Here is a 27,672-nt window from a genome sequence, read left to right as displayed (position 1 = left end):
GTGTATATTTATCAAAACATATAATAGAAGTTGAAACTAATAAGTATAATATAAGTTTGCACCAAACATGAAGTTCAGTAAGTATTGTATATGATAGAATGTGTAACGATATTTGCCTTCGAATGAGCTAGTATAAAGTGTGGTTATCAATGGTGATCGTGATAACAATGGTGTTTGGTGATTGATAACAATAATGGTGATGGTTAGTGATTATGGATAGAGTGGTAAATTATCTAGACAAGATATAAATACTTTGTTCAACACCTAATGATTAATTAAATGCTTAAATCCTAATGATAACATATGCACTTGATGACCTAAGGTCTAAATCATTCAGATTCAAGTTGCAAAATCGGTCATTTCACTTTACATGGTGATGAGTATGAGATTTAAAAATATAGGAGACAAATCGATATTGACGAGATAAACTCAGTGTTAGATGTTATTTGGTGAGATGCAAACAATAGCTTGTGTTCTACAAAAGGAAAATCAAATGTTATGTAATACCAAGATATGTAGAAAAGTCTCAAATTCACAAAAAATTTCATATTCAGAGTGAAATTTCAGGAAGATGCATCGCGTTATTGTGATGAAAGAAGTGATTAATGGTCGTGGTTGGTGAGTGTGACAATGAATATTATCCACAAAAGAATACATCTTAATGATTCTAAGACTTTCTTCAAGATCTTAATGATTAAAGACCTGTTCAGACTAATTAAATGCTTAAATCTTTTAATAAAATATGATAAGTAAAATAGTGTCACTTCCATCTCCCTTTAAAGGAATACAAATTAGTGAGAATCAGAAAACCCCATTTATTATAAGATGCATGCTGAAAAAATTGCTAATGTAGAGGTCTATAGCATAATATTTCGTTGGAAACTAGACAATACAAGTCGAAAACATAGATTGTTTGCCGATAATAAATCAGAGAATTAAGGTACTAATAGCTCTGGGACTATTACTATGCACGTCAAAAAGTGTCTACTTATTAGTCTTTAAGTCCGTTGTGATATAGGTAGTTCAGTTCTTTAAAGCCATAATATCAGTAGCCACACACTTGTTATTTATTGGGTGGAGTTTGAAGCTTCTCGCTTCTGATGCATCCTAGCTGAGTCATAGGATCCTCCAACTCCCATTTAGTCTTTCACTTTCCTGAATTGGGAAGGTGTGACTTCCATCTAAGTTGAATGTCTTTGAGCGTTATATCTGTATTCAACTTTACACCACAACAAACAATATTCACCTGCACAAAATGATTTAAGGACGATTCAATGGCAAAGCAGTACTGTAGTGATACTTTCAACATAACTTCATGTAGTATAAAATAAAAATTTGTTTTACTGTCCTAGCTATTTATATTTGTTCGTCTTTTAATCCGAGAGATCATCAATTTTTTAAGTTCCTTTATCTTTGTTAAGTAAGAATTAATATATTTATTTAAATAAGATGGAAAATTTTAAAACAAAATTCTAATTCCTAAATTTTATATAACTAACTACTTCAAAGAAATGTAGAATTTAGCTTATAAAATTATCACCTCAGCATGATCATTCAAATTTAGTTTTTGTGCAATGCACTTCTTTCGATTAAAGTTACAGTAATGTTACTATCCCTGCAAATGATGCAAAATCACTCATTACATTTTACATTGTGATGAGCATGAATTTTAAAAATATAGGGGACAAATCAATGTCGCATGTGCAAAAACATACTTGAGATGGGTATTGGGCCTGTCAAGGGGAGGCAATATAAGTCCCTTCATGCCAAGAGTAAAAGAAAAAATTTATGTCAAATCAATGAGAAAACAAACTTCGGAGCGATGTGCCTGGTATATTGGTACTTACTTGCCTCCCTGTGGTACAAGTTTAAACTATAAAGATGAAAGCTCTTTCTATTTTTCATCAAAAGCTTGGTTTTCTTGTGTTGAAGGCTCTCTTTCTTCAGTCTAGTAATTAAAAGCATGCAAGTTAGATAAGAACTTTTGAAAGAAATTATTTGGCTCCCAATACTGAATTGTATTATATAAGATGAAATAAAGATAGTATATAATATATTTTACCATAAACAATTCATATTCGGTGTATGAGTGTTTTGATTTGTTTAATCCTTCAAAACATCTTTTTTTAAATTGGCTTATTAATTAATAAAAATGAATATGTAAGCTAGATGGTACCATTTTAGGGAATTTTTATGAAGAAATACATTTAAGGACAAATATAGATTAAGAAAAACTATTGACTCTACAAGGAATGAGAACACTATTCTAATTACTTAAAAAACACACAAAAGAAAATTAAATCATATAAAATGAAACAAATATTGTACAAACTTTATTTTAATGAAAATCATTCATATTCATTCATGAAATCTTTGACGATTTTTTCATCCTTCAAAGCATAATTTTTTTTTCTTATAGAAAAGGCACATTAATTAAGAGAATTAAATATTTTAATATAGACTAGATACTTTCAGACAAATATAATCTTGACCTACATTTTAGAATGAATATTTATTATTTTCTCTTTCTATCTCGATGCTAATTAGGAAAAACTGTTAATTCCACAATATATTAAAGGAAAAAAAATACTATTTTGATTATCTATCAAGTTTGACCATACAAGGTAACTTTGTTGAAATTTTTGTAACAAAAGTCAAATATGACTTTGATTTTTGTTCAAGATACTTGTCCACTATATAAACAACTTTATGCTTTCAGACAATTTCAAACCATAAAATAAAGATTTTAAGATTCATTTTCTTATCTTTCCTTGTATTAGTAAGAACTTTTTCTTCTTTTTGAACAAATTTTTTGTTAAGGATAAAGAAAATTGTACTTGCAATCGACAACATGCCAGTCAAATGGTAATGATTTTGAATTCACTAGAAACATAACATTTTTGAATGGTTTTGATGTGTATGTTTAAGTGTACAATTTGTTACTTTGTTTGTTGTTAGGGTTTTGTGTTGGCAGCCAAATGCAGGTACAACAATAAATAGTCAAATACTGATAGAAGTATCTGAATGTGTTGAAAGCATTAATGGTGTTAAAGAAGGAGGATGGAAAAATACCTTTTGCTTCTATAAGCCCATGCTCAAAGGTATTTCATCATTACTTAATAAATCATGTCTGTAAACGAAATATAAAGAGCTGAGCTTCCCTTTTTCTCTCCTTTTAATGAATTATGAAGATTGGACTTGAGAAGTTTTTCTCCTTTGTAAGATAATGTATTAAAAAATGAAGAAGTATTGAAATTTTTTGCATCAAGAATATATCTAAATGTAAGATAATCTATATATCTAGCAGTTTTAACTTAAACATCCTGCCATTTTTAAGAGTACTTTTGTAGTGATATACGATATTTGATTGTTGATGATTTTTTTTCCTTTTACTAGAACAAGCAAATGCATCAGAATTTCCCCAACATTTTTTTGGGGCTTCACTTCAAGAACAACCCAACAAGTTTTACATGGCACTTAGTAGGAAAAGACTGATTGTGGAAGCAGAATCATCAATGCAAACGATAATGGAGAACTTACAATCTTACAGAATAAAGTTTGCACTTAATTGTGAGGTTTGTATTATATTGAGATCTGCAAATTATTGTTTGTATTGAGGATGATATACTTATATAACACCATCAAAATCTTTTCTTCATAAATACTCATTAAAATATTTTTATTATATAGGGGTTTCACTATCGACTTGGTAACTTCCGAGTGCGAGTAGGCAAAGTTGTTCCAATGACTTCTGAGAACTTGAGGGGAATAGTTATGGAGGTATGCAAATACTTTTAGAGATTTTATTCTCAGTTGAAGCTTTTTGTGATATAGCTAAACGTTTTTTAAAAATTTAAAAGAAAAAGTTATGTGGTAAAATATTATGTTTTTTTACACTTCACGGAGAGGAATTCAATTATTGTACTTTACCTAATTAAAAAAAACAATTATTTTTATGAGAATACTTGCCTCATAAGATGTTTGTTTTTGTTGTAGATGGAGTATCTTGCGATTTCCTCATGGAAAACATCACACCTGATTATGAGTGAATTCTTCGAGATATTGAAGGAAACTCTTGGGAAAAAATCATTACCAGATCATTTTGTACATGCTGAACAAAATTTTTCAGAGTTTGGCCTCTCTGATTGTTGTGTGGAATTTGAGATAATACGAGAAACTATAAACGCGAAAAACAAGACAACAGATTTACGTGGTTCACCAATAAATTGGCTACGCCCACGGGAAGAGAGGGAGCAGTTTTATTATGGAGAGGCAAAAACAGAATTACAGAATAGGGTTTCCCATAGCGTCTATATATAGTGCTAAGCTACGCCCTAACAGGCTTGGGCCCAACATACAGAATCAACAGAAAATTAAGGGCCCAATACAACAACATTGTATACCGTCGGGCCCCCAGGCCAGGGGGCGCGTCACCCCCCTGGACCCCCTGACTCGCTGACCGGTCAGCGAGACCCCCGTCCTTTCTGTTTGTAGCGGGTCCGATTCAAGGCATTCAACAAATCTCCACCTTGACTTGAATTCTCCGAACAGATTCTTCAGACGCACTATGATAGTGCCAGGCCTCCCCCTCTTCCTCAGAGTTGCCCCGCAGGGCAATTAACAGCTTCTGATGTTGAGCAAGTCCAAACAGTGTTGAAACTTGCTCTGTGGAACCGGCTTTGTGAACATATCAGCAGGATTATCAGTAGTTCCTACTTTCTTCACCTTGATTCTCTTCTCACTTCTCAGAAAATGATACCTTACGTCAATATGCTTGGTTCTCTCATGATGGACTTGATCCTTGGCTAGACAAATTGCGCTCAAACTGTCACAATACACCGTAGCCTTATCATGATGCAGACCAAGATCACTAACCAGCCCTTTCAACCAAATCCCTTCTTTTGCAGCCTCTGTCTAGGCCATGTACTCCGCTTCCGTAGTAGACAAAGTCACTGTAGGTTGCAAAGTTGCCTTCCAACTGACGACAGATCCTCCAAGGGTAAACACATAGCCAGTCATCGATCTTCTTGTGTCAACATCTCCAGCATAGTCTGAATCAGAATAGCCAGTAACCAAGCACTGAGTATCACCTCCATAAATGAGACCAACGTCAGATGTACCTCTAAGGTACCGGAAAATTCTCTTCACAGCCTGCCGATGTTCTCTCCCTGGTTGTCCCATGAATCTGCTCACTACACTGACTTCATGTGCTAAATCTGGCCTTGTACAGACCATAGCATACATCAAACTTCCTACGGCACTGGCATAAGGGACGCGTGACATATACTCCTTCTCTTCTTCTGACTGTGGAGTGAACATGGCAGTGAGATGGATATTGGCAGCACTGGGGGTATCAATGGGCTTAGATGAAGACATGCCAAACCTCGCCAAGACCTTCTGAATGTAGCTTCTCTGTGACAAGAAAACTTTCCTTCTCTCTCTGTCTCTAATGATCTCCATCCCTAATATCTTCCGAGCGGCTCCCAAATCCTTCATCTCAAACTCAGCACTAAGTAAACCCTTCAGCTTCTGAATGTCATACTTCTTCTTTGCAGCTATCAACATATCATCTACATAAAGCACCAGATAGATGAATGAATCATCATTGAGCCTATTGTAGTAGACACAACAATCATATGAGCTCCGAGTATAGCCCAACTTCACCATATAGCTGTCAAACCTTTTATACCACTGCCTTGGGGACTGCTTAAGTCCATATAAGGACTTCTTCAACTTGTAGACGTGATTTTCCTTCCCTGGAACTTGGAAACCATCCGGCTGAGTCATGTATATCTCTTCCTCCAACTCTCCATGTAGAAACGCTGTCTTCACATCAAGTTGTTCAAGCTCCAGATTCTGATGTGCAACTATCGCTAGTAACACTCGGATGGAAGTATGTCTGACCACTGGTGAGAAGATCTCATTGTAGTCCACTCCCTCTCTTTGGTTGAAACCTCTGGCAATAACCCTGGCTTTATACTTGACTCCTTCTGCTGGTGATATCCCTTCCTTCTTCTTGAAAACCCATTTGCAAGTAATAATCTTTCTCCCCGAAGGCTGTATGACCAGATCCCATGTCTGATTCTTGTGTAGGGACTCCATCTCATCTCCCATAGCAGCAAACCATTTTTCAGAATCAGAACTTAAAATGACTTCTTTGTAAGTAGACGGCTCAGATGTATCTACCTCTTCAGCAACCTGTAGTGCATAACCCACCATGTCCTCAAAACCATACCTCGTAGGTGGCCGAACCCTCCTTGGCCGATCTTGAGCTATACTCTGATGGATATCTGATGGCATAGATTCTGGAATATCAGTTTCTGTCTGTGGCTCTTGATCCTCCTCTTCAGGTTCCTTTAAATCGCTCTCGTTCTGAATGACTTGAAACTCCACCTGTTTGTCAAGACTCCCAGTTTCTGACGTAGTTGTAGGCTTCACAATGGTTCTAAGCAGAGAACTTTCATCAAAGACAACGTTCCTGCTCATAATAACCCTCTTTTCTGCTGGAGACCAGATTCTGAAACCTTTCACTCCATCTGCGTAGCCCACAAATACTCCCTTTTTAGCTCTTGGTTCTAACTTACCTTCACTGACGTGATAGTAAGCCGTACAACCAAAAGCTTTCAGATTTGAATAATCAGCAGCTTTTCCTGACCACATCTCCATAGGTGTCTTGCACTATATGCCTGTATGTGGTCCGCGGTTAATCAAGTAGCAAGTTGTACTAACCGCTTCTGCCCAGAATCTTCTATCTAGCCCAGCATTAGAGAGCATGCACCTTGCTCTCTCCAGAAGTGTTTGATTTATCCGCTCAGCTACACCGTTCTGCTGTGGTGTATTTCTGACTGTACGATGTCGAGCAATCCCTTCATCCTTACAGAATTGATCAAATTCAGACCAACAGAATTCCAGCCCATTATTAGTTCGCAACCTCTTGATCTTCTTCCCTGTTTGATTTTCCATCAAAATTTTCCACTCCTTGAACTTCTGGAAGGCTTCACTTTTATGCTTTATCATGTACACCCAAGTCATCCTTGAGTAGTCATCAATAATGGACACAAAAAATCTGCAGCCTCCCAAAGACTCAACACGGCATGGACCCCAGCAATCAGAATGGATATAATCAAGTGTGCCTTTTGTTCTATGAATGGCCTTTGGAAACTTGTTGCGATGTAGTTTTCCAAAAACACAATGTTCACAAAACTCTAGGCTCTTAACCTTATGACCAGCAAGTAAATCCTCCTTTGACAGAATTTGCATCCCTCTTTCACCCATATGACCAAGTCTCATGTGCCATAACTTAGTCATATCCTTCTGGTGAAATTCTGACGATGCAACATGGGCTGAACCTGTAACCGTGGAACCTTGTAGAAAATACAAAGTACCACGCATGACACCTTTTAGAATCAAATTTGAACCCTTCCAGACCCGCAAGACTCCATCTTTTCCCGACCAGCTGAATCCCTTGCTGTCCAAAAGACTGAGAGATATCAGATTTTTCGTCATCAATGGAACGTGCCTGACCTTGTTCAATGTGCAGAAGCTACCGTCATGTGTCCTTATCTTGATCGAGCCTGTCCCAACCACCTTGCAGACAGAACTGTTGGCCATCGAGATGCTACCTCCGTCTACCTGCTCATAAGTCGTGAACCACTCTCTCCTAGGACAGATGTGATAGGATGCCCCAGAATCGAGAACCCACACATCTAAATGATGAGTGTGCTCATCCGCGACTAGGGCAATATCTTCTTCAGAATTGGTGTCTTCTTCAGCAACAGCAGCAGACACTGATTGTTTTTCCGATTGCTTCTTCTTCTTTGGACAACCAAATTTCCAATGTCCCTTCTCCTTGCAGTAATTACAAACATCATCCGGCTTTGCACCCTTCGACATCGGCTTATTTTTCTTTCCGCCGTTTTTCCTTCCCTTTCCACTACTGGTGAACAGACCGGAAGGCTGTATGTCCGTACTTGTGCCGTTAGCCTTATGCCGTAATTCCCTGCTATGAAGGGCCGATCTAACTTCTTCCAGTGACATAGTATCTTTTCCAACAATGAACGATTGAACAAAATTCTCAAACAACATTGGGAGAGATACTAACAGAATCAGGGCAGCATCTTCATCCTCGATCTTCACATCGATATTACGCAATTCTAATAGCAAAGTATTCAATTGCTCTAAGTGTTCCCTGAGTTGTGTACCTTCAGTCATTCGTAAACCGAATAGACGTTGTTTCAGAAGCAGCTTGTTGGTTAGAGATTTTGTCATGTACAAACTCTCCAACTTCAACCACAGACCAGCAGCAGTCTCTTCATCCGAGACATCCGTGATGACGTCATCCGCGAGACACAGCATGATCGTCGAGTGCGCCTTTTCCTCCAGAATCGCCATCTCAGGAGTAACGACGGCGTTCTTGTCTTTCGACAACGGCGCCCAGAAGCCTTGCTGTTTCAACAAAGCCCGCATCTTGATCTTCCATAAACTGAAACTGTTCCTCCCTGTGAATTTGTCGATTTTCACGTTCAAAGCAGACATCTCGAATTCTCCAAGAACACCGATTAACCGAGAGGCTCTGATACCAATTTGTTGTGCGGAATTTGAGATAATACGAGAAAATGTAAACGCGAAAAACAAGACAACAGATTTACGTGGTTCACCAATAAATTGGCTACGTCCACGGGAAGAGAGGGAGCAGTTTTATTATGGAGAGGCAAAAACAGAATTACAGAATAGGGTTTCCCATAGCGTCTATATATAGTGCTAAGCTACGCCCTAACAGGCTTGGGCCCAACATACAGAATCAACAGAAAATTAAGGGCCCAATACAACAACATTGTATACACTTCACGGCATACTATTGTACAATATGCTAGCATCTTGGCTCAAATGTCAACAATGGCTCAATAATCCCAACCAACAAGAAATTAGAATATTTGTTGACTTTATAAGATTTTTCCTTAGCTTAATAAATGAGTTGGTTCTTTTCATAAATAAATTGGGAATATGCACATTAATAGTAAGCAATCTTGAAGCTAATATATGATTTAAGATCGATGTAATTCCTTTTCCTTTTTAGTGGGTGTTATGGAATTAAACGATTTCTATTGTTTGAAGAATTGTTTTTTAGGATTATATGGACTTTTAAGCTTCTGAGATTAAACTTTTTTGCTCAAAAGGAAATATGGTATATATGTTAATATTATTTATAAAGGAAAATAAAGCATGTAGATAATTTTTTTAGAGAGGAATTTTGTTAGTTCAATTGTTTGGCTACATAAACTTTTATCATGACTCAACATAATCTCATTTTCCATTTATTTCATTTTTTTGTGAAAAGCAAATCACCACAAGTGTAATGTTTCAAGTTATAAAGCACCATTGTAACCCTGTATTCCTGATCACCCTAAGTGTAATGTTACAAGTTATAAAACACCGTTGTAACCCCACCCATATTCCTAATCACCACATGTATAATGTTACAAGGCCTCTTCTTAGAGTATAGGTAATATGAAGCTAGACGATGCAAATCTAGCTCACGATCATTTTTGAACTCAAAGTGTATATTTATCAAAACATATAGTAGATGTTGAGACCAATAAGTATAATATAAGTTTGCACCAAACATCGAGTTCAGTAAATATTGTATATGATTGAATGTGTAACGATATTTGCCTTCGAATGAGCTTGTATAAAGTGTGGTTATCAACGGTGGTCATGGTAATGAAGGTGTTTGGTGATTGATAACGATAATGGTGATGGTTAGTGATTGTGTATAGAGTGGTAAATTATCTAGACAAGATATTAATACTTTGTTCAACACTTAATGATTAATTAAATGCTTAAATTTTAATGATAACTTATGCACTTGATGACCTAAGGTCTAAATCATTCAAATTCAAGTTGCAAAATCGGTCATTTCACTTTACATGGTAATGAGTATGAGATTTAAAAATATAGAAGACAAATCAATATTGACGAGATAAACTCAGTGTTAGATGTTAATTGGTGAAATGCAAACAATAGCTTGTGTTCCACAAAAGGAAAATCATATAATTATGTAATACCAAGATATGTACAAAGTCTCAATTTCACAAAAAATTTCATATTCAGAGTTAAATTTTAGGAAGATGCTTCGCGTCATTGTGATGAAAAAAGTGATTAATGGTCGTGGTTGGTGAGTGTGACAATGAATGTTATCCACAAAAGAATACATATTAATGATTCTAAGTCTTTGTTCAAGATTTTAATGATTAAAGACATGTTCAGACTAATTAAATGCTTAAATTTTCTGATAAAATCTGATAGGTAAAATAGTCTCACTTCCATCTCCCTTTAAAGGAATACAAACTAGTGAGAATCAGAAAACCCCATTTATTATAAGATGCATGCTGAAAAAATTGCTATTATAGAAGTCTATAGCATAATATTTCATTGGAAACTAGACAATACAAGTCGAAAGCATAGATTGTTTGCCGATAATAAATCAGGGAATTAAGTTAATAAAAGCTCTGGGACTATTATTATGCACGTCAAAAAGTGTCTACTGATTAGTCTTTGAGTCTGTTGTGATATAGGTAGTTCACTTCTTTAAAGCCATAATTTCAGTAGCCACACACTTGTTATTTATTGGGTGGAGTTTGAAGCTTCTCACTTCTGATGCATCCTAACTGAGTCATAGGCTCCTCCAACTCCCATTTAGTCTTTCACTTTCCTGAATTGGGAATGTGCGACTTCCATCTAAGTTGAATGTCTTTGAGCTTTATATCTCTATTCAACTTTTTACCACATCAAACAATATTCACCAGCACAAAATGATATAAGGACGATTCAATGGCAAAGCAGTACTGTAGTTATATTTTCAACATAACTTCATGTAGTATAAAATAAAAATTTGTTTCACTGTCTTAGCTATTTATAGTTGTTCATTTTTTAATCCGAGAGATCATCAACTGTTTAAGTTCCTTTATCTTTGTTAAGTAAGAATTAATATATTTATTCAAATAAGAGGGAAAATTTTAAAAATCCCAATTCCTTAATTTTATATGACGAACTACTTCAAAGAAAGGTAGAATTTAGCATATAAAATTATCACCTTAGCATGATCATTCAAATTTAGCTTTTGTTCAATGAACTTCGTTCAACTAAAGTTACAGTAATGTTACTATCCCTGCAAATGATGTAAAATCACTCATTACATTTTATATTGTGATGAGCATGAGTTTTAAAAATATAGGGGACAAATCAATGTTGCATGTGCAAAAACATACTTGAGATAGATATTGGGCCTGTCAAGGGGAGGGAATATAAGTCCCTTCTTGCAAAGAGTAAAAGAAAAAATTTATGTAAAATCAATGAGACAACAACCTTTGGAGCGATGTGCCTGGTATATTGGTACTTACTTGCCTCCCTGTGGTACAAGTTTAAACTAGAAAGAGGAAAGCTCTTTCTGTTTTTCATCCAAAGCTTGGTTTTGTTGTGTTGAAGGTTCTCTTTCTTCGGGTCTAGTAATTAAAAGCATGCAAGGTAGATAAGAACTTTTGAAAGAAATTATTTAGCTCCCAATATTGAATTGTATTGTATAAGATGAAATAAAGATAGTATATATTATATTTTACTGTAAACAATTCATATTCGGTGTATGAGTGTTTTGATTTGTTTAATCCTTCAAAACATCTTTTTTTTAAAAAAAAATTGGATTATTAATTAATAAAAATAAATATGTACACCAGATAGCACCATTCTAGGGAATTTTTATTAAGAAATACATTTAAGGACAAATATAGATTAAGAAAAACTATTGACTCTACAAGGAATAAGAAACTTTTTGAATTACTTAAAAAACACAAAAAAAATATTAAATCATATTAAATGAAACAAGTATTGTACAAACTTTATTTTAATAAAAATAATTCATATTCATTCGTGAAATCTTTGACGATTTTTTCATCCTTCAAAGCATAAATTTTTTTCTTAGAGAAAAGGCATATTAACTATGAGAAATAAATATATTAATATTGACTAGATACATTCAGACAAATATAATCTTGACCTACATTTTAGATTGAATATTTATTATTTTCTCTGTCTATTTTCGATGTTAATTAGGAAAACCTGTTAATTCCACAATATATTAAAGGAAAAAAATACTATTTTTATTATCTATCAAGTTTGACTATACAAGGTAACTTTGTTGAAACTTTAGTAACAAAAGTCAAATATGACTTTGATTTTTGTTCACGGCACTTGTCCACTATAAATAAAACTTTATGCTTTCAGACAATTTCAAACTATAAAATAAAGATTTTAAGATTCATTTTCTTATCTTTCCTTGTATTAGCAAGAACTTTTTTTTCTTTTTGAACAATTTTTTTGTTAAGAGGAAAAAGAAAATTGTACTTGCAATCGACAACATGTCAATCAAATGGTAATGATTTTGAATTCACAAGACACATAACATTTTTGAATGATTTTGACGTGTATGTTTAAGTGTACAATTTGTTACTTTTTTAGTTGTTAGGGTTTTGTGTTGGCAGCAAAATTCAGGTACAACAATTAATAGTCAAATATTGATAGAAGTATCTAAATGTGTTGAGAGCATTAATGGTTTTAAAGAAGGAGGATGGAAAAATACCTTTTGCTTCTATAAGCCCATGCTCAAAGGTATTTCATAATTACTTAATAAATCATGTCTGTAAACGCAATATAAAGAGATGAGCTTCCTTTTTTCGCTCCTTTTAATGAATTATAAAGATTGGACACTGGAAGTTTTTCTCCTTTTTAAGATAATGTATTAAAAAATGAAGAAGTATTGAAATTTTTTGGATCAAGAATAGATCTAAATGTAAGATAATCTATATATCTAGCATTTTTAACTTAAACATTCTGTCATTTTTAAGAGTACTTTTGTAGCGATAAACATCCTGTCATTTTTAAGTGTTGCTAATGAGCCCTCTTAAATATTAAAATATTGACATTTTGAAAAAAATTTCGTTAAAAATTAATTAAAATTATAATAAAATAGAATACTAAAACTAACAACAGGAATCTAAACTTGAAGCCTTAAACCATGCGTATAAATATCACAAAGTTCAAATCCTCACATTAAATTTATATTTTTTTAATGATTCTTCATTACCTTCTTCTTCTTGTTACTTGAGTTTGATGTGCTTGAGGCGAGGGCCTTTTAGAAAAAACTTATCAAGCTCGGTGAGATAGTGATAAGGTCTACGTACACTCTACCCTCCATACACCTCACTGAGTAAAGTTTCACTAGCATGTTATTGTTATTGTTGTTATACCTATGATCTTTAAAAAAAATGCAGTAATTTCAAATGAAATTCATACAACCAAAATTTTACCTGAAGTCAGCTAGTTATTTAACCGATATACATATACAATTTACCTTTCTTCCCTCTCTCGCTCACTTTTCTCCTATCTCTGTCAATCTCTTTCGTATCTCTTCTCCCTCTCTCAATCTCTCTTGACATATATACAAATGCATATATATATATATATATATATATATATATATATATACACATATATATACAGTTATCTGACCGGTATACATATACAATTCATTTCTCTACCCCCTCTCGCTCGCCTTTCTTCTCCCTCTCCCAATATCGCCGGCCATATACATATACATATGTATAACATATAATTATCCAACCAATATATATACACGATTCGCCTCTCTCCCACTCCCTGCCCTCTCCCACTTGTCTCTCTTCCAATCTCGCTCGCCTCTCTCCTCCCTATAACATGTAGTTACAAATTGTAATTATCAAACTATAGTTGTGAAGAGTAATTAGGTTATTTTTGAGTGGCTATATATGAAAGTTCAACTTCTTATAATTATAAACGGTGTGTATTTTAATTTTAATTTATGTGACGTAATATTTTATATTGACTTGTATTTCCTTAATTTGTGAATTGTGATAGTCGCACGTAATTGCATTTATGCTTTAAGTAAACGCATTTGATATATGCGATTTACGACTCTTTGTTTAGGGAAAGAACACTTGACCTATTTCTCGTGCTTGTCCTCCCATACACTTTTTCGTTTTGTTTATTCTTGTTAAACTTACATATACAAAGATGTCATTAGGATAAAACAAGGATAAATTAGTTGTTACAAATAATATTAGATATATTTTAAGAATTATATAAATAATAAATCGAGTTTAGTCAGAAAACTATTTGTTCATGTGATTATTTTTCAATATAAATACTTTTTCAATAGTTTAGGTATGAAATTAAAAAAAATAGTTTAGATGTTATTTTATATATATTTCTTCAATTAGAACTTTCCACATTATGTTTATGACCGCATGACATACATCTCGATTTATTTTATTTAAAAATCCTTAATTTCTTAAATTTTGTGTCCAACCAATCCAACATAGTTAGTTAAGGTAGACATGCTAATAATCGTTTTAGCACATTCTATATATTTGAATCAATTCACATAACTATTTATTTCATCAAATCAATTCAAAGCAATCATCAAATTATGTTCAAAGTTTGCCATCTTATCCTACAGATAAAAATAAGACATTTTTAAAATAATTTATAAATCAGAAAAACAATTGTAAAGCTATATTAAGAACCTAACATAATACTCTTTTTAGTCTGTATCAAAAAGATTGTCCTCTTTCTTTTTTTGGTAACATTTTAATTTAAACTTTCCACGTGGCAGGTTTAAGGCCACAAGATTAAAAGACAGTTTTGTACATTTCACGTAACTTTAATTTAGGACCACAAGATTTAAAAGTCTTCTTTATTTTCTTAAACTTCGTGTCAAGTTAATCCAGTTCATTCTTTTTAAAATGGAGGGAGTATAATACGTTAACTTGACTTATTTGTACATGATGAAGTTTTCTGAATAATGAGTCACACTAATAAGAACTTTATTGAATATTGTTGGAATATGTAAAGCATTCGTTACGACAAGATTTATTTTATAATCACATGTGGTCAGTTCAAAAAATTGAGGAATATGACTTTAACAGAGTATCATAATCGACAATCATATTTTGAAGGTAAAAACTTTACTGATAATAATGTTTTATAGTTAAATTTGTAGGATTTCATGACCTAAGATTCAAAGGCGAAATCACACATTTTCATGCAATACAGATTGCCCCCAAACCATTCATTCACAAATTTCAACGTACTGATGGATTATTCTAAAGGATGGAGGTTCGTGGGCTTGGGAAATACGCTTTAAAGGAGCTCCCAACTGTGAACCACCTTGTATGGATGATAACTTGGAGTGTGGGAGGTTCAATGTTGTGAACCAAGCTAGCTCTACAAGGGCCTATGATTTAGAATTGAGAAATGAGATTGGGCCGAGTAAAATATTGGAGTGTTGTATTTGGGATCCAGGATAAATTAGCATATGTTTTAAAGATAAAATGAGTTGGAAAGAAGGTTTTATGCATATTGAAGAAAATATTTGTCTTCTCCTCTTCTTTTAGAATCTAAGTCCTCATCTTTATTCTTCTTCTATCTTTAATTACCTGTTATTTCAATATTTCCAGTAGTTTGATTATTTCAATTACAATCTTAAGGTTGTAATCATGATCTAGTGCTCTTATTAATATAGTGAGGATTTCGGTTTGTTACACTAGTGCTTTCATTTTCGTAATCTGATGGAAACGGTGATATTGGAACAATTTTGTGGCATCGGCAATCAAGAGGGCTGGCTTTTTCGGGCGGAGCAGTACTTCACATTCATTGGCTTTGACGAGAATTATTGGTTACGTCTTCCTTCATTCTATCTTAATGGTGAAGCTCTAAACTGATTCAATTAGGTTGATACTGGGCAGGAGGGCAATCTTCTGATTATTTTTTTTGTTTGGTATAGGTGCGCACAGGATATACGACAGTTTGACTTTGTCTCTTGAGAGTGTAATTTTTCTGGGTTGGATGATGGGGTCAAACACGATTTCTTACCGTGCATTTCTACACTCTACAATTACTATGATACATAATGAGGTAGATAGTGATCCAACGATTAGTAAAAGTATAACAATATCTTTTCAGGGCAAAAAGATTGTTGAAGTTCTAAGTCTTGGTAACTTTTCTTTAGAGGATGAGGTTTCCATTCCAATAAGTGTGATGCATTATGTTGACGTATATCTTGAAGCTTGAAATGGAAAATCTGTTGAGGAATTTGACGGTCAACATAAGTTGAGTCCATTTCCATTTGCTTTTCTTGCTGATTTTCTGACTCTAAACACTCCAACAATTGTGATCCTTTTGCCTCGGATCCAGGAATACATTTTGAGTTCAGGGCTCTAACAAGTTTTACAGTATACAATGCAAAGGAACTATTATTGCTTAGAAGTACTGACATGTTATTCTTAATTACGTATTCAAACTCTATGAATATAGTGTGAGATCCTGGACTACAATGGTGTGTAAATTTGTACTTGCTAAATTTGTTCATATGTCTGTCAATTGCATATACACTAGTCTTACATCGATATTATTATGATGTTAAATATGAGGTTTTGGCGGACAACTCCAAGCACACATCAGTTTTACATATGGCCAACTCCAAGCACACATCAATTTTAAATCTTCACTATATAAATGTGCTTGCTACAATGTTACTGGAGTGGGAAGAGATTGTATTTAGGAGTGGATATAAGGTAATATTTCAGGTTGAGTCCCCTACTACAGGCTACACACTTTATGGGTCCTTCAGATGATATAGTGCACTGCACATCATAGATTACATCATGGCTTAGATACTCCATTAGTTTTGTTATCCTCTTGAACAAGTGTATGGTTGCAGGGCAGGTTGTACATGAACTCCATTTGGTAATGTCGAAGATTTTTACCGCAAATCAGAGAGAGTGTGGTTGTTGGCTGATATCAGTTTCAATGCAGAGGTTTGGGGGAAGGTTAGCTTCTAACACTATTCATCAGCTCTTGAAGGTGAATATTTCAATTGATCATAAAGGAACCAATATGAAGGCAAAATGGAGTACGAAGGGAATTGCAGCTCTTGTTAGCCATATGTGTTGGTTGCTGTTAGAAAATATGTCAAAGGTCTCTTATGTTACTGCTAGTATTGCTTCCATAAGTTTGGGTCATATGTTTAGGTGCATTTCTCTTTTGGACATATTTCAAATTATTAAACATCCCTGCCATGTTCCAAAGCTAATCAAGAATTATGCAACCATGTCTAGACTTTTCCAAGATGCCAACCAAATTATGATATGGTTCCTACATAGTTTTTCCTGTTCTAGCCGATTTTATTATACTCCATATTGCTGGATGATGTATCCTGACTCGAACCTTGAGAACGAGGTTCTTTTTGGAGACAGGTGTGTTGTTGTGAACCAAGATAGCTCTATTAGGGTTTATGAGTTAGAACTGAAAAACAAGATTGGGCCGAGTAAAATATTGGAGTGTTTTATTTGGGATCCAGGCCCAATTATAATTTTGTTTATAGAAAAAATGAGTTGGAAAGAAGGGTTTATGCATATTGAAGAAAATGTTTGTCATCTCTTCTTCTTCTAGAATCTAAGTCCTCATTTCCATTCTTCTTCTATCTTTAGTTACTCTTCATTTCAATATTTCCATTGTAATTTGGTAGTTAGTTTATTTCAATTAAAATCTTAAGGTTGCAATCCTATTCTAGTGCTATTATTAATATAGTGAGGATTCCGGTTTGTTACATTGGTGTGTATTGTTGTGAACCAAGCTAGCTCTATAAGGGCCTATGAGTCAAAACTGAGAAATGAGATTGGGCCTAGTAAATAATTGAAGTGTTTTATTTGGGATCCAGGCCCATTAGCATTTGGTTTAAAAATAAAAAGAGTTGGAAAGAAGGGTTTATGAATATTGAAGAAATGTTTGTCTTCTCCTCCTCTTCTAGAATCTAAGTCTTCATCTCCATTCTTCTTTTATCCTTAATTACTCGTTATTTCAATATTTCCATTGTAATTCGATAGTTTGATTATTTCAATTTTTTGAATCTGAAGGTTGTAATCATGTTCTAGTGCTCTTATTAATATAGTAAGGATTTCGATTTGTTACGTCCAACGAGTCAATGAGGAGTAAAGGTAAGTGTTTCTCCATTAGGGCGAGATGCCAGCCACTTTGGCGACTCGCTGAACCCCTTTGGCGAGGTTCCAGGATCGCCGACTGATCCAATGAGATTCATAAAAAGGTTTCCCATTCAGCGAGGGTAGAGGACATTCGGCACATCACCCTTTGACCCCCAAACCACCGAAAGTTGCAACAAGCCATCCAAGGAGAAGCCAATGAGCAGGGCTATCGCCAAACTCATTTGGCGGATCATTGAGTTGTTTGGTGAGCCCGATTTGGCTTGACCATTGGACTATTTTAGGGTCACTTTTGGGCTCATTTATGTAACAAGTCCTAACACTTTAAATAGGTGTCTTAGGGTTCATTTTAAAGGATACTGATTATGAATATTGTGGTCGTAAACCTGAGTGTTGAAAGCTTTGTAAGATTTTGTTGAACATTGTTTAGAAATGAGGGTTACTTGGGTTATTGATTCCCTCGAGCTGGTCTTCGTAAGAGTTGGGTTCTTGATGGATTAATGAGGTGAGGCCATGAGGTTGCTCTTTATTTCCTCTTTTTGTGTCTATCTATTAATCCAAATTTGGTACATGTTAGGATCTAGATTTGAGGTTGTTGGAAGAAGTTAGAAATTTCTACTACTTAAGCAAAACAGAAATAGAAGCAAAAAAATTATTTTTTTGTAGGACCAAATTATTGTTTCCCTATATACATATTTAGGGAAAATGCACAAGTACCCCCTCAACCTATGCCCGAAATCCTATAGACACACTTATACTGTACTAAGGTCCTATTACCCCATGCACTTATTTTATAAGTAATTTTCTACTCCTTTTCAGCCTATGTGGCACTAACTTGAAAAAAAAAGTCAACCAGCGTAAGACCCACAAGATAGTACCACGTAGGCCGAAAAGGGGTAGAGAATTATTAATAAAATATGTTCAGGGGGTAATAGGACCTTAGTATAGTATAAGTGTGTCTCTAAGATTTTGGGCATAAGTTGAGGAGATAGTTGTGCATTATCTCATAAAATGATTAGAAGCTTGCTCACAGTAAAATAGGAAGAAAGAAGTTGAGTCCATCGCCACCTCCCAATAGAAAATGATTTCTGTTGATATTATATAAAGGGAAGATCAAGAGTAGAAAATTGATGGCTTCAACGTCCGCCAACTAACTTCCTATTGCATCATAATGATTATTCAGTAATTGAGAAGTTAATGTGCCATTCAATATCATCAAATGAACACCAACATTAAGCAAATTAAAGCTTCAAATAATAAATTAATGTGAGTAATGTAGAACCATAACATTATACTCAACAACAACATCCCACTGGTCCTATTGAACCAATAAATCTTCTGTTGGCGATTCCTTAAACCAACAAAAAAAAACCCCAACAATTGGCATTTCACGGTACTTTTGAAATGCATTACGGCCAAGAATACTCAATGTGCTCCCATTATACTTTCCAGTTGTGAACACAAAAATTTAGGGTCATGAGAAGGGCACTCTTATCTTGATCAGTTGAACCATAAATCCCTTGGGCTCGACCCACTATTGTTGAGTTAGACTCTGGTCCGACTGTTAGTGGGTCGCCTATCATTGTAACAGATCCAAAGGAAGTTGGGTATTTGGCAGTCATGTTTGATTGGGCTATTTGGACTGCAGTTGGAATTTTCGCACTAACTTTGTTGTGAAAATAGAAATGAAATTTAGTTACCTTTTGCTTTGCATGAGGAAGTTTCTTGAACCATTTTTCAATAGCCTAGGAACCTAATTCAACACCTTGAGCCATTGGCATGGCCATAACAAATACGAAGCAAAGCAATAGAACTAGACTTGTTTTTTCCATCTCTTAATTTCTTGAGAAATAATGCATTAATCATATACAAAGAGCTTGATATATATATGGAGTGTGTGAGTAGAGTGTTCGGTGGTGGAGCCTGATTAATATTTGATGTACTGTCATATATTAATATTCACGCGGTTCAATATTAGGTTGTACTATTTATTCTCCATTTATTCTCTGTAACCTAAAATACTTTGAATTATTTATATATACACCCATCCCCGTAGAAGTTAACTCATAGGGTGTTACTGATATACCGTGGTTTCACGGTATTATTAATGCTTTTCCTGAAATTTAGTGTGTCCAAAAGCCTTTTTATGCTAATCTTTTATATAAGTTTCTCCTTATTTGCAGAAAATTTTTCCAAAGATGAATGCGGAGGTTTTTGAGCAAAGAAATGCAGAACAGACCACCTACGGAGCTTGTGACGGTCCGTGGTGGCAGCGTAGTGCAGCTGCTAAAGGAAGATGGGGAAGTCTGACCAAGTGTGGGGTTACGGAAAACGTGACACACCGTCGTAGCCATGACGGTCCGTCCTGCAGGTTTGTCATGAAGATAAGAGAAGTAGCCCTAGTACCCATATTCTAAGAGTTCAAGTGTTTTGGAAATGAGACCCTCGACGGACCGTTGTGCTCGTAACGATCCGTCATACCTGCTGTCGAGGATGATGAAGAGAGCAGCAGAAGAAATTTCATTAATTATGGGACGACGGAGTCCATGATAGTCCGTCGTGACCACGACGATCTGTCGCAATGTCCGTCGATCCACCCGCGTTTTGAAAGATTTTCAGCTAATAGAGTCCTTGTTTAATTAGTTTTTTATTTTCTATAAATACTTCGAAAACCTCGTTTTTGAGGTTAGACTCTGGATCATTGTTAGACCTTTGAATATTGTGAGACTCTTGATTATTTTGTAGACTCTTTGAGAGATTATTGATTATCTTGAGACTTTTATCATTGATTGTTGGTGACTTTTGCTGATTAATCAAGTGAACTTTCGGATTTTACTCTTTCTCATCGTAGTAACTGCATGAATTCTTATATCACATATTTGAATATTGTAATTATGACTATGAGTAACTAAACTACATAACTAGGGTTGTGGGAACCATAGGCAAATAATGAGGTAAACCCTAACTAAAATAACAATTCTAGAATAGTGTCTTGCATGTGTTGATAATTCTTTCGCTTAGAAGTATTTTTAACAGATGGCCAACGTTAGAACTCACCTTAATGTTACTTGCCGGACCAAGGAGGTAGATAATAGGAAAAGAATTGTCAACATAGATTTAGTGTATACTATCTAATAGGCTAGTATTGATTGGTACGAGGTAATAACTTAGTCAAATATCGAATATGATGCTTAATATGAGGTAAAGAAAAGAGTTAGTATAGCAACTCACGTAGCCGGACCAAGGTGCGGAGTCAAATATTCTAGATACCGGACCAAGGATTTAGAAATATATAACTTATCACTTTACATGCAAGATACTAGGAAAGAATTGTTATAGTTAGAATTATCAAGTTATGAACCTGTGGGGAACACGTAAACCCTACTTACCTTCATTAATTGATTAAACTCCAACATTTGTAGCTGTTAAGTGTCTCTTTCAATTTCGCTAGTTATTTTCATTTACTTAGAAATAGAAAAGCCCCCTTTTATCATTTTTTCTTTCCAAGGAAGTAATTGACTGAACAATAGTAGTAATATATTGAAGTTAAGTCTAAACTATTTTCCTCGTGGGAACGATCCCAACCTCACTAGTTGGGTTATTTACTTGACACGACTGCTTTACTTCTTATTAGTTACCTTTTGCTTTGCATGAGGAAGTTTCTTGAACCATTTTTCAACAGCCTTGAAACCTAATTCAACACCTTGAGCCATTGGCATGGCCATAACAGATATGAAGCAAAGCAATAGAACTAGACTTGTTTTTTCCATCTCTTAATTTCTTGAGAAAGAATGGATTAATCGTATACAAAGAGCTTGATATTTATATGGAGTGTGTGAGTAGAGTGTTAGGTTGTGGAGCCTGATTAATATTTGATGTACTGTCATATATTAATGTTCACGCGGTTCAATTTTAGGTTGTACTATTTCTTCTCCATTTATTCTCTGTAACCTAAAATACTCTGAATTATTGATATATATACCCTTCGCCGTGGAAGTTTACTCACGGGGTGTTACCACGAAATATTAGTTTCTTTCTTTCTCTCTCTCTAGATCTCTCATCTCTCTTTCGAAAGTTCTTGTGTTCTTTATTCATCAAGTGTGTGTGTGTGGATTTGATCCTAACAACTGGTATCATAGCTAAGGAGATTCAACACGATCACTGAAGATGAATAGTTTGAAACTTTGAATCGAGAAGTTTGATGGATCCAATTTTAGTTTCTGGAAGATGCAGATAGAAGATTATCTGTACCAGAATGATCTTCACAAACCGTTGACCGGGGTGAAGCCGGAATCCATGACGGAGGAGAAGTGGAAGATCAAGGATATCCAGGCTCTAGGGTTGATCCGGTTGACTTTTCAAGAAATATGGTGTTCAACATCGTGAAGGAGAAGACTACGTCTGATCTGTTGAAGGCACTGTCCAACCTGTATGAAAAACCATCGACGATGAACAAGTTATATTTGATGCGTAGATTATTCAATTTACAGATGTCTGAGAATGAATCTGTTTATGATCATATAAATGAGTTCAATATGATTGTGAGTCAAATTAGTTCTGTGGATATTAATTTTGAAGATGAAATTAAGGCGCTGATTTTGATGTCATCTCTGCCCGAGTCTTGGGATACTGTTGTTGCTGCGATTAGCAGTTCTCGTGGATCTGAGAAACTGAAGTTTGATGAAATCTATGATGTCCTTAGCAAAAGTATTCGCAAACGAGAAGTGGGAGATTCATCGGGAAGTGCTCTCAGCGTTGACTGAAGGGGGAGAAGTAAGACGAAAGGCCAAAATCAACATGGTCGATCAAAGTCAAAGAATCGAGGAAAATGTTTGAACAGATCAAACGTGACTTGTTGGAACAATGGAGAAAAAATGCACTTTGGGACGAGCTGTACCAAGCCAAAGAAGAAACAAAATCAGAAATCGGGAGGTGATAATAATTATGTAAATTCAGCAGAAGACATTGGGGATGCTCTAATTCTTAGTGTGAACAACCCGGTTGTATCACGGTTGTGGAGCCTAATTAATATTTGATGTACTGTCATATATTAATGTTCACGCGGTTCAATTTTAGGTTGTACTATTTATTCTCCATTTATTCTCTGTATCCTAAAATACTCTGAATTATTAATATATATACCCATCTCCGTGGAAGTTTACTCACGGGGTGTCACCACGAAATATTGGTTTCTTTCTTTCTCTCTCTAGATATTTCATCTCTCTCTCTCGAAAATTCTTGTGTTCTTCATTCATCAAGTGTGTGTGTGGATTTGATCCTAACATAGAAGACAATTTGTAGTGTTAAATTAAGATTAAATAATAAATGTAATTTAATCAAAATATAGTTTTAGTCACTTATTTTCTTAACAAGTAGTTTTGTTAGGTGATACGGTCCACACTTTTGAGAGTTTAAAGTTAAAAGCTTGTACCATCAATATAACGGCACTCATATATATTATAAGAATGTGACTGTTCTGATCCACTAACCTTGTACACATCCGGTCTCCACGACTCAACATATCATCCCCTTTTAATGTCAATCCGACTCCTTTAGCGATCTCACCGTGAATTCTTTTAGGGTCTGATTGTTGACTAACAATTACTATAATAACATCATTGAACATCCTTTCTTGCTTCGCCTTCTGTCTGATTTTGTTAGCCAGTCTTGTCTTACCAACACCACCCATACCACATATCCCAATCATAGTGACCCCCTCATCTTTCAAAGCTGCCATGACCTCATCTTCTTGGAATTTTCTAGAGTCAAACACCCCATCACTGTTACTAGGTATACCTCATGACTTTGAACTGGACGATCAAAGAAGAAAGTATTTGGACTGGTCACTTCACTTTGCAGTTGAATCAACTCCAGTGTAATTTTCTTAGCTCTCCTACTCACCGAGTAACATGACTTCAAGTTTGGACACCAACCATAAAAGCAACCCCTTTCAACCTCAGTTGTACCTTGCCTTACAGTTTTCACATGTTCAGTAGTTGTATCAGCACTAGTTAACCAAGCTTCGCCATTGTGTGAAATGCGTTGTAAGTTTATCCGGGCAACTTCCGCTCTTTCCTGGACCTTAATTTTGATATTCTTCAGCTTCTTACAATTTTTATGCATACATCTTATGTTGCTCTTGTAGTAAAATAAATACCCAATCCCTCGCGCAATTGGATGCATCAAGCAGTCCGTTACCTTTTCCATAATAATAGATAACAATTCCATATCTGATTATTAATTAATTATGAACTCTGCTATATATATATATAAAGAGAGAGAGACACTAGTTTTCTGTTAAAGGAAAGCTTAACAAACAGAATAATAATGAAGAATTTGTATTATGACAATGAAAACTAAAAAAGAACTGGGGTCATTATTAAAGTAGGAATGTTTGATTAGATAACATTTCAAAAAATCTTATGCCATATGGAAGACAAAGAAATGTAGATAAAAAGTAAAAGTATATGTTTGCTTTTGGAATTTTCTCTGCAATTGATCAAGTGAGTCATGTTGAAGCCCTTGTTCTCTACTATTGAAGTGAAAATAACTTTTTGCTATTTTTCAAATTCTCAGAAATTTTGAAATTCTACTTGAAGTTAAATTTTAGTGTGAGTTTTATGGTCAAATGTGTTTCTCGGAGTTGAATTCCCAAAAAAAGTGAAAAATTTTCATGGTCTAAACATCTCCTATTCTCACTTTTCTGTATTTTCCTTCCTTTTTTTTTTACCCTTTCTTAGTTAATATTATTTTTATGGATAACAATATTAATATATCTCGAACTCTGAGGTAGAGGTAAAGCTTGTTTATTCTATACCCTCATTAGATTCACCGTGTGGACTACACCGGATATGTTATTGGTTTCAACTAGATTTATCCTCAATAATTGTAATATAGAAATAATTTTACAATGTAAGAATATCATATTCAATATAAATTAGTAAAGCACCCAATTTAGGTGCTTTATCAAAAGTGAATACATTTTCTAAGTCGTAATCCTTTTTAACCAGTTGTTGATTGGGCTTGGGTCCCAAATCAACCTTTTTGAGCTACATTCCAGTTCTATTGCTTCTTCCCGCCCAATAAACAATTGGTTGTGTAACATTGGGATGGAGCTTGTTCATAACACAAAAGCTATTGGGTTCACGTGAACTGGAAACAAGTACTTGTTACTTCCCTAGCTTCCGAATGTAATTAAGACGAGTTTATAAATATGTGAATTATTGATTATTCAAAGGATATTTGAGTTGAAATAGAACGACTAAAATGAGATAGAATGTGGATGATAATAACTTATCCCGCGCTTAATTCTCACTAATACTTAATCCTTTATCTTGTTCTTTTATGTTTTTAGTTCATAATAAAAATATTACTTTTCTTTATTATGACTATATATAACATATTAATTAAAGAAATGTCATTTTTTAAAATATTTTAATAATATTACTCGTGAATTAATTTGAGCCACATATCAATTCATTTTTTTATGAACTGAAATGAGTTGGTGAAATAAAATTGAGCTAATAGATGGATAAAAATTTTATCCATCCAAACTTGAATGAATTCAGTGGATTGAATGGCTTGAACATTATTTTGTCACCACTACTTTAAAATTTTGATTGAAGTTCTTTTGATTGAAACGAGTTCTAGTCATATGCATGCTCTTTCCTCTGATCTACCTTTAACAACAATTGCAACAATGACAACATTTTCAATATAACAAAAGATGAATTCTCTTTGTAGTTCATCACTTTCAAATAAGTTCTTGATAATAAAACAACATTCATCAACGTGTAAGTCCAAAAAATGAACGTAAAACATCTAATATTCTATCGAACATGAAATTGAGGTCTACTACATTTTTCCACATACAAAAAAGGTTCAACAATTTATTGTCTTTGGTATTACAAAACATATATTTAATCTCTTCACCAAATTTCTTTAATTGGTATATGCCATTTGTTCTTTTGTATAGAGGATTAGTTTTAATGTATAACTTTTTGGCATTATTAGGGTCTTTCAATCATTTTAATAGTAGGACGACTTGACAATATTTTTTGCCAAACACATCAATTTTTTATTATCGATTTCATTACCTCTATTCATAATTGGAACACTTTATGTATAAAATTAATTTTTACACTTAAATTTACATATTATTAATTTTAATTAAGCTAATCCAAAAGGTCACTTTGTATGATTTTGAAGTTGAATGATCGTACTTTAGTTGATCTGCACTTCATCCTGCCCGATCGATCTTTCACTGGTCTGAATTAAAAGAAAACTTATAAAAGGATTATTACACAAATAAATTCTTTTAATTACCATAAAATAATGTAATATTTCGAATGCGATAGGTGATTTGGAAAATAGTTTAAATTCTTTTTTAACTTAAGTCAGAAATTTGTAATTAAAAGCATGCAGGGTAGAAAAGAACTTCTGAAAGAAATTATTTGACTCCCAATATTGAATTGTATTATATAAGATGAAATAAAGATAGTATATAATATATTTTACTATAAACAATTCATATTCGGTGTATGAGTGTTTTGATTTGTTTAATCCTTCAAAACATCTTTTTTTTAATTGGCTTATTAATTAATATAAATAAATATGTAAACTAGATAGTACCATTATAGGGAATTTTTATTAAGAAATTCATTTAATGACTAATATAGATTAAGAAAAACTATTGATTCTACAAGGAATGAGATGTTTTTTTTTTGTAGATGGAGTATCTTTCAATTTCCTCATGGAAAACATCACATCGTATAATGAGTGAATTCTTTGAGATATTGAAGGAAACTCTTGAGAAAAAATCATTACCGGGTCATTTTGTGCATGTTGAACCAAATTTTTCAGAGTATAGCCTATCTGATCAATACACTTCACGACATGCTGTTGTACAATATGCTAGCATCTTGGCTCATATGTCAACGACGGCTCATTAAGCCCAACCAACAAGAAATTAGAATATTTTTTGGCTTTATAAGATTTTTCCTTAGCTTCATAAATGAGTTCGTTATTTTCATACATAAATTGGGGATATGCACATCAATAGTAAGCAATCTTGCAGCTACTATATGATTTCAGATCAATGTAATTCCTTTTCTTTTTTAGTGGGTGATATGGAAATTAAATTATTTGTTTTGTTTGAAGAATTGTTCTTTCAGATTATATGGACTTTTAAGCTTTGGAGATTAAACTTTTTTGCTCAAAAGGAAATATGGTATATATGTTCATATTATTTATAAAGGAAAATAAAACATGTAGATAATTTATTTAGAGAGGAATTTTGTTAGTGACATTGTTTGGTTACATAATCTTTTATAATGACTCCACATAATCTCATTTTCCATTTATTTCATTTTTTTGTTAAAAGCAAATCATTACAAGTATAATGTTTCATGTTATAAAGCACCATTATAACCCGGTATTCCTGATCAACCCAAGTATAATGTTACAAGTTATAAAACACCATTGTAACCCCACCCATGTTCCTAATCACCACATGTATAATGTTACAAGGCCTTTTCCTAGAGGATAGGTAATATGAAGCTAGACGATGAAAATCTAGCTCACGGTC

General features: G+C 34.1%; 1 protein-coding gene across 1 annotated transcript; it reads left to right on the top strand.

The window, feature by feature from the left end:
• Nucleotides 1–2,851: 2,851 nt before the first annotated feature.
• On the top strand, nucleotides 2,852–27,037 carry LOC101245597 (mediator of RNA polymerase II transcription subunit 20a-like). Its single transcript, XM_004248818.1, has 5 exons — nucleotides 2,852–2,865; nucleotides 2,959–3,101; nucleotides 3,397–3,575; nucleotides 3,691–3,780; nucleotides 26,816–27,037. Exons 1-5 carry the CDS (start codon nucleotides 2,852–2,854, stop codon nucleotides 27,035–27,037), a joined length of 648 nt encoding a protein of 215 aa, XP_004248866.1.
• The last annotated feature ends 635 nt before the right edge of the window (nucleotides 27,038–27,672 follow it).

Source organism: Solanum lycopersicum, chromosome 10 (assembly GCF_036512215.1).
Source record: "Solanum lycopersicum chromosome 10, SLM_r2.1".
NCBI lineage: Eukaryota > Viridiplantae > Streptophyta > Magnoliopsida > Solanales > Solanaceae > Solanum > Solanum lycopersicum.
The sequence above is the reverse complement of the archived record's forward strand: the minus strand, read 5'-3'. Positions and strand labels throughout refer to the sequence as shown.